General features: G+C 45.3%; 1 protein-coding gene across 4 annotated transcripts in view; it reads left to right on the top strand.

Annotated features, from left to right (window-relative positions):
- LOC115151124 (protein MTSS 2) overlaps positions 1 to 12,831 on the top strand; it is a 147,320-nt gene extending 134,489 nt beyond the window's left edge. For 3 of the 4 annotated variants that reach the window (XM_029695135.1, XM_029695132.1, XM_029695134.1), the window contains 4 exons: positions 5,541 to 5,666; positions 7,059 to 7,191; positions 7,968 to 7,994; positions 8,906 to 12,831. In XM_029695135.1, coding sequence (XP_029550995.1) covers positions 5,541 to 5,666; positions 7,059 to 7,191; positions 7,968 to 7,994; positions 8,906 to 10,035 — 1,416 coding nt within the window. In that variant the 3' untranslated portion in view covers positions 10,036 to 12,831. The remainder of the gene's footprint in view (positions 1 to 5,540; positions 5,667 to 7,058; positions 7,192 to 7,967; positions 7,995 to 8,905) is intronic. The other variant, XM_029695133.1, reaches the window with a different exon arrangement.
- Positions 12,832 to 14,084: the final 1,253 nt, after the last annotated feature.

The following is a 14,084-nucleotide window of genomic DNA, read 5'->3' as shown; positions in this document are numbered from 1 at the left end:
GTATATTTGAGTTCCACCACAATATTTGTTGTATTCTTTGTTCAGTTTTTTTCTGGTAGATTAAATTGAAGAAAAAATATAACGATATTCTGGAGATGACTTCCTTTCCTTTGAATAAAGGGAAAAAGGCCATTCTTGAACATGGAGTGAGACATTCTTATTAATCTGCTAGAGAACCAGTTAGGATTTAAGTATAGCTTTTGTATGACTGAAGCCTTTAGTGAGAGGTCTAATGCTTTAATATTTAATCATTTCAGCCCTCCGAATTCATGTTCATGTCACGCCCTGACCAGGTGAACTCTGCTATTTTGGTCAGGGTGTGGCATTTCTATGCTTTATTTTCTATGTTTTGGTTATAGCCTTTCTTTGTGTTTTATTTCTATGTTGGGCTCGGGGGTGATTTCCCAATCAGACAGCTGTCGCTTGTGAAGTCTGATTGGGAATCACATTTAAGTTCCTTTTCCCCCACGATGTTTGTGGGTTGTTGTCTCGTTATTTGAGCACGTAACGTATTGGCAGTTTTTCCTTGAGTTTGTGTACATGTTTAATTCTAGTGTGTTAAATAAACATGTATTCGCTCCCAGCTGCGTTTTGGTCCGCTTCCTCGTCTCCCGACGACAAACGTTACAGAACAACCCACCGAACCAGGACCAAGCAGCGGGAGGAAAAGGAGCGCGAGAGATGGGCTCGCGAGGGAAAGGAGTTCTGGACCTGGGAGGAGATCATGTCGGGGAAAGGACCCTGGCGGACGGACTCCCAGGTCGAGGAGGAAAAGCCAGCCGGTAGACGGAGTCGCAGGCGGCGGTCGAGGAGGCCCGGAAAACAGCCCCAAGAAAATTTTGGGGGGGGCTAATGGGGTGGTCCGGAAGGGCAGAGGAAGAGCCCAGACCACTGCTCTCGTGGGGGATGACGGCGGAGGAAGAGAAGGAGATGAGGCGTTTGATTGAGGACCTGCAGAGGGAAGATCTGGAGGAGGAGCCATGGTATGCTGAGTTGCGCTCTGTGTCGCCAGTGCGCCCGCACAGCCCGGTGCGTCCGGTGGACATGCCCAGCACATGCCGTGCTAGGATGGGCATCCAGCCAGGACGAGTGGCTAAACCGGCTCCACGCTTCAGGTCACCAGTGCGTGTTCACAGTCCTGTCTGGCCCGTTCCTGTTCCCCGCACCAAGCCCACGGTGCGTGTCCCCAGTCCTGTCCGGCCCGTCCCTGCTCCCCGCACCAAGCCATGGTATGCAGAGTTGCGCGCTGTGTCGCCAGTGCGCCCGCACAGCCCAGTGCGTCCGGTGGACATGCCCAGCACATGCCGTGCTAGGATGGGCATCCAGCCAGGACGAGTGGCTAAACCGGCTCCACGCTTCAGGTCACCAGTACGTGTTCACAGTCCTGTCTGGCCCGTCCCTGCTCCCCGCACCAGGTTAGTGGTGCGTGTCCCCAGTCCTGTCCGGCCCGTCCCTGCTCCCCGCACCAGGTTAGTGGTGCGTGTCCCCAGTCCTGTCCGGCCCGTCCCTGCTCCCCGCGCCAGGTTAGTGGTGCGTGTCCCCAGTCCGGCCCGGCCCGTCCCTGCTCCCCGCACCAGGTTAGTGGTGCGTGTCCCCAGTCCTGTCCGGCCCGTCCCTGCTCCCCGCACCAGGTTAGTGGTGCGTGTCCCCAGTCCTGTCCGGCCCATCCCTGTTCCCCGCACCAAGCCCACGGTGCGTGTCCACAGTCCTGTCCGGCCCGTCCCTGTTCCCCGCACCAAGCCCACGCTGCGTGTCCACAGTCCTGTCCGGCCCGTCCCTGTTCCTCGCACCAAGCCCACGGTGCGTGTCCACAGTCCTGTCCGGCCCGTTCCTGTTCCCCGCACCAAGCCCACGGTGCGTGTCCACAGTCCGGCACGGCCCGTGTCTGGTCCACAGGTGCCCAATCATGTTCCGGTCGACGGCTCCGCTCCGGAGCCTGAGCATGCCTCTCCACAGTGGTCCAGTCCGGGCCAGAGGGGTAGGGCTAGGTTGGAGGCAGGGGGAGAAACACGCCCGGGGCCAGAGCCTCCACCGAGGGTGAGGCGCCCACCCGGGTCCCCCCCCTAATAGACTTTAGTTTGGTGCGCCGGGAGTACGCACCGTTGGAGGGGGGGTACTGTCACGCCCTGACCAGGTGAACTCTGCTATTTTGGTCAGGGTGTGGCATTTCTATGCTTTATTTTCTATGTTTTGGTTATAGCCTTTCTTTGTGTTTTATTTCTATGTTGGGCTCGGGGGTGATTTCCCAATCAGACAGCTGTCGCTTGTGAAGTCTGATTGGGAATCACATTTAAGTTCCTTTTCCCCCACGATGTTTGTGGGTTGTTGTCTCGTTATTTGAGCACGTAACGTATTGGCAGTTTTTCCTTGAGTTTGTGTACATGTTTAATTCTAGTGTGTTAAATAAACATGTATTCGCTCCCAGCTGCGTTTTGGTCCGCTTCCTCGTCTCCCGACGACAAACGTTACAGTTCATTATAAATAGGCCCGTTTAATTTTGTCTGGCATGCTGTTCCAAATTTAATTTAAATAACTGTTTTCTAGGTGTCGGCAAGACCATAAGCAAATAGGTAAACTGGGATATGACTAAATAGTTCATCAGGGTGATTTTTCCACAAATAGACAGGCATTTACATGGCAGCAAGATCGTATCTATTTTTGCTAACTTTCTATAAAAATGTATTGGAGTGAGAATTTATTTATTTCGGGATGTGTATACCGAGTATGTCCACATCACCATCAGACCATTTTATTGATAAACTACACGGTAATGTAAAAGTATTTTTTTGTGATCCAATATGTAATATTGGGTCTTTGGTTGTAATCCAGAGGGGTTAGAAAGTTTCTAGATCCTCAGGCTGTGGGGGGATCCAAATTTAGGATTTTAAAGAAAAGCTTAAATTGTTGTTAATCTAACTGCACTGTCCAATTTACAGTAGCTATTACAGTGAAATAATACCATGCTATTGTTTGAGGAGAGTGCACAGTTATGATCTTGAAAAGTTATTAATAAACCAATTAGACACATTTGGGCAGTCTTGATACAAAAGTTTCAACAGAAATGCAATGGTTCATTGGATCAGTCTAAAATGTTGCACATGCACTGCTGCCATCTAGTGGCCAAAATCTATGTTGCGCCTGGGCTGAAAATACATTATGGCCTTTCTCTTGCATTTCAAAGATGGTACAAAAAAATATATAAACTTTTTTTAAATTTTGTATTATCTTTTACCAGATCTAATGTGTTATTCTCCTACATTCATTTTACAATTCCACAAACTTCAGTGTTTCCTTTCAAATGGTATCAAGAATATTCATATCCTTGCTTCAGGTCCTGGGCTAAAGGCAGTTAGCTTTGGGTATGTCATTTTAGGTGAAAATTGGGGGGGAAAGGGGTTGATCCTTAATTAACCCATTTTCTAAGAGATTCTCCAAAATGTAAATGTTCCAGGCATTTATATATAAACTCCAGTCGTACTTTATCAAAAGCCTTTTCAAAGTCGGCTATGAATAGTAGGCCTGGTTTCCCAGATTTTTCATAGTGTTCTATTGTTTCCCGTACTTGTCTTATATTATCTTCAATGTATCATCCATGTAAAAAACCTGTCTGATAGAATTAATAATATCCAACAATACCTTTTTTAATTCTATGCACTATACATTTTGCTAGAATGTTTGCACCACAACACTGAAGTGTAAGGGGCCTCCAATTGTTTTTATGGACTGGATCTTTATATTTACCACTTGCATCCTGTTTCGGTAATAATAAAATCAGACCTTCTTGTAATCTACCATTTACATAGGAGTTGTTAAAACATGCTAATAACAGTCCTCTGAGTATCACTTTTTTTTTTGTATACCTCAACTGGTATGCCATCCAGCCCTGGAGTTTTCCCCTACTTAAAGGCTTTAATTGCATGAAGTTCCTCCTCTGTAATTTTGCCTTCACATGAGCCTTTCTGTACAGCTGTTAATTTTACATTATTAATAGGAAAAAAATCCATACAATTAGCTTCAGTTGGAGGAGACTGAAACTAAAACATGCTTCCTCTTTCAAAATATAATTTGGTGAATCATGGGTGACTCCGTCATTTGTAACAAGTTTCAGTAAATCATTTTTGGTAGCATTTCTATGCATTTTTCCCCATATTCCATCCAATTTGCTTTATTTTTGTAATATATTACACTTGATCTTTCTTTTTGTTTTTCCTCTAACTTATTCAGAGCCTCTATGGTACAATTTTTATTGGTATCTATCTGTTCTGTTATACCTTCTGTTTCCTTTGTTAATATGGACTCTTTTGACCTAAATTGCTTTTGTTTTTAGAGCTGAGAACTGAATTGGCCTCTAAAGGCACGTTTAAAACTGTCCCATACAATAAGAGGATCTGCTGTACCTATGTTATGTCGGGAAAATTATTTTATAAATTCCTCTGTCCTAGTAAAAAACAAGTTATCATCCAATAGGTTTTGATTAAATTTCCAATATCGCCAACGTGGAAATTCATTAAGAGTAATGTATATGCCAATTATCTGATGGTCCAACCGCATTCTGTCCCCTATCAACACTTTTTTTAAACTTTTGGTGCCAACGAGAATGACATTAGAAAGTAGTCAAGACGACTACATTTACATTTTAGTCATTTAGCAGACGCTCTTATCCAGAGCGACTTACAGTAGTGAATGCATACATTTCATACAATTTTTTTTCTTCTCCGTACTGGTCCCCCATGGGAATCAAACCCACAACCCTGGCGTTGCAAACACCATGCTCTACCAACTGAGCCACACGGGTTGTTGCTTGTTTTTGTAATATTTGTCGATACATTTCCCAAGCCTTATAATTTGTTTTGTTATCCAGATTGAATGTTATTACCCACGAGTATATGAAGTGCTAATATATAGCCTAACTTACAGATATTGAATATTACGTGTTTATCTCGAGGCAGTCTGCACTGCTGTGTTCAGTCTGCCATCTTGGAATAGCTAGCAAGGAAAGTTAACGTTAGCCAAAGCTGGAAGCTACCCTTATCTTCTTGCAATGTAAAGCGTTCCAGCCTGTATTTCTATATTCCGTGTTCACATTATTCATGTGTGTTAACTTCTGTGCAGCATGAGTTGGGGAGCTAACATGATGCAGCCCAGATTCCCAGTGCAGGCTAAGTGGAGCGCTAACATGATGCAGCCCAGACTCCCAGTGCAGGCTAAGTGGAGAGCTAACATGATGCAGCCCAGACTCCCAGTGCAGGCTAAGTGGAGCAGGCATGGTGCACTGTGCTCGCGCTATAGGGGACATCGGCTGCTCTGATGGACTTGATCTGTCAGACACATTTCACGGAAGTACCGAAAGTAACTAAAATGTTCTAGTTTTGAAAAAGTACCGAACTTTCGGTATACCGTGCAAAAGTGTCTATCTAATTGTCCAACCGTGATCATAGAATGTGTCTGCACTTAGTGGTGTATTTATCTATATGTAGAATATGTATAGAATATATCATCTGGGCAGTGGCACAATGTGATATTGTTAGTGTTTGTTTCAGGAGTTGAGCGGGCCGTGGTCAGGGCAGATCGGGCCGGGCACAGAGAATGGCACGGCCATGCCCCCTCCACACAACTCCTACACACAGCACGGAGAGAGAGCGCGCACCATGTCCACATCCGGAAAGGTAGCACATACACGCAAACTGACACACGTACACTGACACACACACACACACACACACAGAATGCTTATCAGTTTGTACTTTGATATGTGGTCAATGATTAATTCAAATAAGCACCGGTGCAGTATGTTCCACCGTTTCTGAATCATTGACAAACAAACCAACCTTTTTGTAATCCATTAATAATTAATTGATTGTACGATATCTTAAGAAATATTTCCACAATGAAATGATGGCAACACTTTGCATTACATATTACATAGGCATTACTCCAGGCTAAATATTTAGCAAAAACGTATATAACATTAAATATAGGCAGTAACATTTAGTAGGCCGTCATTGGAAATAAGAATTTGTTCTTAACTGACTTGCCTGGTTAAATAAATAAAATAAATGACCTAATTTAGTTTTCCAAGAAAACACAAAATTGTTAGAGCTTAAATAAGTGGTAACAGCATAATTTCATGTAACGATTTTTACTATGATGTTACATTTTCTTGTCTCTATACTGAACAAAAATATAAACGCAGTATGTAAAGTGTTGGTACCATGTGTCATGAGATGCAATAAAAGATCCCAGAAATGTACATCCCTGTTAGTGAGCATTTCTTCTTTTCCAAGATAATCCATCCACCTGACAGGTGTGGCATGCCAAGAAGCTGATTAAACAGCATCATTACAGGTGCACCTTGTGCTGGGGACAATAAAAGGCCACTCTAAAATGTGCAGTTTTATCACACAACACAATGTCACAGAGGTCTCAAGTTTTGAGGGAGAGTTCAATTGGCATGCTGACTGCAGGAATGTCCACCAGTGCTGTTGCCAGATAATTGAATGTTAATTTCTCCACCATAAGCCGCCTCCAACGTCATTTTATAGAATTTGGCAGTACTCACAACCGGCCTCACAACCACAGACCATGTGTAACCACACCAGCCCAGTACCTCCACATCCGGCTGATTGGCTGGGCCTGGCTCCCCAGTGGGTGGGCCTATGCCCTTCCAGGCCCACCTATGGCGGCGCCCCTGCCCAGTCATGTGAAATCCATAAATTAGGGCCTAATTCATTTATTTCAATTTTCTTATTTCCTTCTATGAACTGTAACTCAGTAAAGTCATTTAAATTCTTGCATGTTGCATTTATATTTTTGTTCAGTATGGTTCGAGAGCTATTTCAGGGTGTATTCTTAGTGTTCAGCTGACGGGGGCAGCAGAGGCCAAGAGGTTGAGGAAGAATTCTCTTCTGCTGTACACATCTCAATCCCCCCCTCAACAAATATCTCTCCCTCCTTCCTTTCCTCCCACCTTCCCCTCACGCTCTCTCATTCTCTCCCTTCCTGACTATCCCTCCTTCCCTTCCGCACTCTGTCCCTCTCCATTACACTCCCTGTCATAGCTGGCCTTGACCCTGGGCGGAGGGCTCAACTCGGAGGCCCCCCACACCAGTCGCGACTCCCTCCACTGCTCTAGTGGTTACAGCACGCAGACCACCACGCCCTCCTGTTCCGAGGACACCATTCCCTTCCACGGTTAGTAGTGACTACCACTCACCAAACCCCCCGCCACACCACTCCTAGGATGCGACCAAACTGTCACCCTATTAGCTACCTAGTGCACTACCTTTGACCAGGCACTGTAGGGAAGGATGCCATTTGGGACGCAAACCTACTATTCCCCCCCCATGGTCACAGCACTGTCTGCTTGTCTGGCTACATCTCTGTCTCTTTGGCTCAGCCAGCTCTGTTCTTTAGTGAGTCTCTGTGTCAGGGATCTTATACAGCATGCTTGTCTTATTGGTTGTGTGTCATGATTTGTGCTTTTGGGTCTGTTTGCTTGTATCTTCCTTGTCTGTCTGTCTGTCTGTCTGTCTGTGTCTGTACATCTGTGGTTGTCTTGCAGTATGTGGCATGCATCCACCAGTCATTTCACTACCACAACAGAATGACGTCTACACTTCTGCCCAATCCATATGCCTGTTTCAACAGCATTATCACAACACCAGTTTGTGCAAGTAGCCTGTGGTAGGATAATGTGCTTTTGTCTGCAGTGCTACCTAAAAACCAAGTCTGAATTTGACCTCTCTCCACACATCACCACACACCCCACCTGTTTGTCGGATCAAAAGCCTGTATGCCGAGATGTAAAGCCATACATAGCATATCAGCCTGCAACGTGAGAATGTTGTTCTACTCCAGTGTGGTCCCACCCAGGAGGGAGAAGGCTGCTGGACTCATGTTTAGATCAAAGAAAATGTCCTCTTTTCTATTTGTATCCAAGTTAAACGCAATCCTATATTCTTTTTCAGCTGTAAAGAAAGAACCTCCTCTTTATGGTAGGTTTCTTATCCGTTACCGTTTAGATTTTCCCCTCTCTGTTCCTCCCAAGTCAAATTAGAGACCATTCACAGTGATTTAGTGTGACATTTGTGCTGTGTGAATTCCCATCACATCAATGGCCTTTTTGCTAGTAAAAGGAGAGCATTTAGCGCCGAGTGTTTGTTGTGGGTGTGAGAACCTTTGTGTAATCGGATGAGCGGATTCTTGCGTTATTCTGAGATCAGTTGAGTGCGTGTGTGAGTGATTGGGTATACAAGCACACGCTCCTTTGTCTTTGTTTGCGTATGTGCAACCGGCAGGTATTTGCGTGTTTACCATCATCAGCTGATAACAGGTCACCGCTCCGTGCTGACTCACTCCATTACCACACACACCCTAATCATTTCTTCCTCCTCAGATAAGTCTGGTTTTTTTTTTTTTCCCTCAACTGGGCAGTGATTCAGCATTGAGACACTGCCTGTGTACCAAATGTCACCCTATTCCCTACATGGTGCCCTACTTTTGACCAGAGCCTGGGAAATAGAGTGCCATTTGGGACACAGTCATAATTAGGTTATTATGTTTGAGGCAAATCTGGAGTCTTAAAGTTTCTGGGGTTCTCTGATATGTTTTCCATGTCTGATTCTCACCGAATACACCAAGTATTCAATGCAGTCTGACATACTAAAAATAAAAACTTTAGTATAGAGAAACTTTGTGCCACGGAACGTTCTTGCTTTTGGTTTTAACGGAATGTATCAGGTCAGATTTTCCACCCCAGGCAAAGCTTCTGCTTTCCTACCATGTTTTATTTCAGTTAGGAAAGAAATGTTGTGTGTTCCTCAGCTCTAAGTAACCACAGACTTACTCTTGTCCCTCCTCACCCCTCCTTTATCCATCCCTCTCTCCCTCCTTTTCCACCTACCAGACTACGACTACATCTCCCTGCACGGGGGCGAGGAGTTGCACCACAGCCCACCCGACTTCGACAAGTCCTCCACCATCCCGCGCAACAGCGACCTCAGCCTGCAGTACCGCAAGATGTTCCAGAGCAAGCGGCCCGCCTCGACCGTCAGCCTGCTCGCTGAGCCCGAGCCGCTGGGCCTGCGCCAGACGCACACTGCCACCATCCGCCGCAAGCCCTCATCCAAGCCCACCTACCGCCGTGGCACCATCAGTGGCGGCGTACCTATCCCTATCTGCACCCCCCAGGTTCCCTTCAAAGCCTTGGGCGGAGGTGTAGGTGGAGGCAAAGGTGGTGGAGGGGGGAAGAGGGGGAGCGACGAGAACGTGGGGCCTCCAGAGAGCAGTGTGGGGAAGGGCGTGATTGGCATGAGCAGAACGGTGGACCACGAGTTGGTCCTCGCCAAGCACAGTCTGTGCACTTCCACCCAGAGCCTGAGCGCCATGCCCTCTCACCACTCATCATCCACGTCGCCCTACTACTCTCTGATCCCGGGCCAGGCGCCAGTGCCCATGGGCAGCTCAGAGCAGCTGTACCAGCTGAGCAAGCAGCAGCAGTACGCCCTGCACCAGCAGCAGCAGAAGCAGTACCAGCATCAGCACCTACAGTACAACCAGCAGCAGTTCCAGCCACCCCAGACACAACAGTTGCAACCAGCAGCCCAGACACAACAGCAATTTCAACTACAGCAACAGTTCCAGCAACAACAACTACAGCAGCAGCAGCAACAGAAACAACAACAGCAGCAAATGCAACAGCAGTACCAGCAGACACAACAACCGCAACAGCAGAAGCTCCAATATCAAAAGCAACTGCAGCAACAGCAGCTCCTACAACAACAGCAGCAACAGTTTCAGCGGCAGTCTCATCTCCCACAACAGTACAACGCGTCTGGGATTGCCAACCAGCTGGTGGAAAGCGGCCACTGCCCTCCCCCCCAGCAGCCTCCTGCCGCCCCAGACACCCAGGAAGCAGATGAGCCCTCGGGTGGTGGAGGTCACATGGTCACCATGATCCGGGGAGTGAAACTGCGTCGGACCCTGACCAACGACCGCTCTGCCCCTTTCATCCTCCTACCCAACCATTTCAAATGAGCCCTTCTCTACCAGTGTAGGTTGTCATCATTTTGTTTTACGGTTCTTGATTTTCTTTTAGCCCCGTTATGATTACATTTCTCCTGAGAAAATAAAGGATGTTGCCTTTTTGGACGTTTTGTCTCATGTAAAAGGTTTCCCACTCTCCAATCAAATGTCCAGTAGCACTGTGTTTTAAACAGATTGTTATAATATTTCTCAGAGGGACTCGTAGGTGAATGTGGCCTCTTTATCACTCTGTAATTTAAGATTTTTATACATACTGTACAAGGATACGTGTTGGCTATATAAAAGAATTTGAGCGTCTTATGTTTATATGTTGTTGAGGGGGAAAAAATGCCTTGCTTGCTTATTAGTCTTATCACCTGTATGGTTGGAACCAATAAAAACCCACACATATGTGTATATATTAGCGTGATATGTGGAAATCTTTATTGTATTTTTATTATCAGTGTCAGTGACAAAGACTTAAACAGTGGATGTGTAATGAATGATCCCCTAGAGGAAATGAAAGACACAGAACTAGACCTCTGTACCTTTTCTAGACTCCATCTCATTCAAGATGTGATCAAGTGAGCTCAATTACTCTCCATATAGTGTAGGTCCACAGTGGCTTTAAATGCTTTGAGCTGACTTTGCTATTTACAAACACACATACTTCACCTTTGTGGCGAAGGTGACAGGCTTCTCGTGATGGAGGTTGACTGTACCAGTGTTTGAGCCAATCAGAAGCTTGCATCGAAGGGCAGGGAGGGGTCACAGGGTACAGGGGTCAGGACCACTGTACCGAAACCTTGAGCTGGAAAGTAAAGCCACCATTGTGTGGGGGGCAAGGAGGACTGCCATGTACTTAATCCCTGCTCTAATGTATGTCTTAAGACTTTCTTCACATTGCCAAGCACATTGATTTAGTGATGTATGTGGGGTAGTTTTTCAGTTGATCGCCCTGTTCCCCATAAGTGATAGATATCTCCCTATATCAAGTCTACCTTCCTGAGGTTGGAGTGCTGGTTAATGTTCCAGTTTTTATGCATTATTTCAGGGAAATCGGCTCTTTTATTATGAACATATGGTGCTATTGTGACATACCAATCCCAGCCTACACTGACTCCTCTCCCCATGACTTACATACACATGATGCACTCATTGGCCATATTAAGGATTTTTTAAATAATAACTGTTACTGACCATGCAAGCTGTCGAATCAACTTACGGACAGACCATAGAAGTCGTGAGGAGACTCGCCGTTTCTGCAGTGGCAATAGTTTTGCGGCTTCAGGCTAGAACAAATTCTTATTTACAATGACAGCCTACCCCGGCCAAACCCTAACCCGGACCACACTGGGCCAGTTGTGCACCGCCCTATGGGACTCCCAATCACGGCCGGTTGTGATACATCCTGGAGTCGAACCAGGGTCTGTAGTGACATCTCTTGCACTGAGATGTAGTGCCTTAAACAGCTGTGCCACTCGTGAGCCCTGTTAATCACAGAATTTTGGGGGGGTTGTGAAATAATTTGATAAAAGACAAATGAGTGAAATGGCATTGTATTTAGAATTTGTTAACCATTGTCTTTTTCTTAACTGAACCACTTTAAATGTGTGGGGTTTTGGGAGCTTTGGGCCTTCTAGCCATTACTCATAGCTACTCGTTCTTAAAAATAACCCCTTAGTCATACTGTATAGAGAGGGCAATGAAACCAGAGAAGCTACTGTATAATAGCGACTCCTCTGCTAAGTGCATATCCCTCTTCCCCGATATTAAACGGACTGGGTTATTCTCTCCTCCGTCTCACATTCCCTCCCGGTTTGTGTAGGAGGCCCATTTACCTGACACCACTCACTGCGCATCGAATGACCCCATTGGCCGGTTTAGCCATTGTGCGCACTCCCACCTCTTCTCTGGCCTCTTCATGTTGCCGGGGGTAACCCCCGTCCCCCAGAGAAACTACAATGGCCTCTGTAATCGAGGACTTTGTTACAGGATAGGCTTATACAACAACACAACTCCTGACTCGAGCAAATTTAAAGCAATATCAGGCTTCATTTGAGCCACAGCTTTAAGTTCAAGGTTCCAAATGGTAATTACAGTACAGCGTGCATATCTCCTTAACCCCAAAGTAGGTCTGGGGTAGCCAAATTGTGGGGCAGCTGAGCTGACTGTTCCCTTTCTCTGTTGGGTTAATTGTATGTTATCCGATAAGATTTGTGTTCCACTAGAAGAGCTCAGAGATTTATTTTGTTTTTTGAGTGAAATAAATGATCCAAACTATGTTTATATAGACTACAGAGATTAAATTAAGTTATACGTTTTCTCAAACACTGCTACAGTCCCACTCCAAACCCTGCCAATCAGCAAGAGTGAAGGGCTGAATCCTGTTCTAAAAAGCAGGTTCCAGTTCCTTTCTTTGACCTTGGCTTCAGCCACACTATGCTGAGTCCCAAATGGCACCCTATTCCCTATTTGGTGCACTACTATGGGCCCTGGTCAAAACTAGTGCACTATATCGGGAATAGGGTTCCATTTGGGACATAGGCTCTGTAGTCTGTTGGCCACTCACCGGCAGTGTGTGATTGTGTGTGAGAGACTGAGACTTGGTGAGTGTTGACTAGAAGCTTTGACCCCAAACTGCCCCATAGGGCTCCAACTGACCAACCCTCCTTCTGTCCATCCTGTTCTGTAAAGGGAGTTGATCTCTTATTGTAAAAGCGTTCAATGTAAATTGCTAAGTGTCACAATTGCATCTGTGTAGTGATGCTGAAGCCTTAAATGAAAATAAATGTGGGTTTTAAAATATAAATGCGTTCAAAAGGTTGCTCATTGGCTTGTTTGTTTATCTCAAAGGTGGAAGAACTTCTGTTTGTTTACAGAAGTGGTATATACAGTAAACAGCTGTGTGATGGCTTTCTTAAGATCTGAGAAAGAGAAAAAAAGCGGATCAAATGGATTTGCTTATACTGCATATACAGGACTCTAAGTGTGTGTGTGTGTGAGAGAGAGAGAGTGTGGATTAATTTAGATTGTCCGGACCAATATATAAATATAAAAAAAACAATCTACACACCAAAATGTAAGATGTGAACATGTTTAAGATCTGAGAGAGGGAAAATGCTATAAAATTAATCCAGTATCTATTAGATTTGCTTATACTCCATGTGATCTAGGGATGTGTGTGGATTTCTTTAGATATTGTTTTAATATATACACTTAGGATACAAAACATTAATAACACCTGCACTTCCCATGAGACTGACCAGGTGCAAGCTATGATCCCTTATTGATGTCACTTGTTAAATCCACTTCAATCAGTGTAGATGAAGAGGAGGAGAAGGTTAGAAAAGGATTTAAGTCCTGAGACAATTGAGACATGGATTGTACGTGTGCCATTCAGAGGGTGAATGAGCAAGACAAAATATTTAAGTGCCTTTGAACAGGGTATGGTAGTAGGTGCCAGGCTCACCAGTTTGTGTCAAGAACTGCAATGCTGCTGGGTTTTTCACTCAACAGTTTCCCGTGTGTATCAAGAATGGTCCACCACCCAAAGGACATCCAGCCAACTTGACACAACTGTGGGAAGCATTGGAATCAACATGGGCCAGCATCCCTGTGGAACACTTTCAACATCCCTGGGGTGGAGGTGTTTCTAATGTTGGGTGTACTCAGGGTATATATTGGTCTGGACAATGTACAGTATATACCAACATTTATTAAGATCTGATCATGTATTCACAGGACTTGATTCATTAAATGTGTAAAAGACATTGTAGACAAACAATTTAAAACATTTATTCAGATTTGTCCATTAAGCGCAGAGAACAAGTGTACTAAAGTAAATTATACATTGGATGGGTTAAGGTAATGAATCATCCCCGTCACACACTCATTGATTCATACACACCGACTCACACACACATTCTCACACACTGACACACACTAGATAATAACAGTGACTAAGCAGAAGGCGCTGCACAGTGACTGCAGGTAATAAGAGTGGGATTGCACAGCTATTGCAGGATTGCACGGCTATTGCATGACTCATGAGTGTTCCT

The sequence above is a fragment of the Salmo trutta genome, chromosome 16 (genome assembly GCF_901001165.1).
Source record: "Salmo trutta chromosome 16, fSalTru1.1, whole genome shotgun sequence".
Taxonomy (NCBI): domain Eukaryota; kingdom Metazoa; phylum Chordata; class Actinopteri; order Salmoniformes; family Salmonidae; genus Salmo; species Salmo trutta.
The sequence above is the reverse complement of the archived record's forward strand: the minus strand, read 5'-3'. Positions and strand labels throughout refer to the sequence as shown.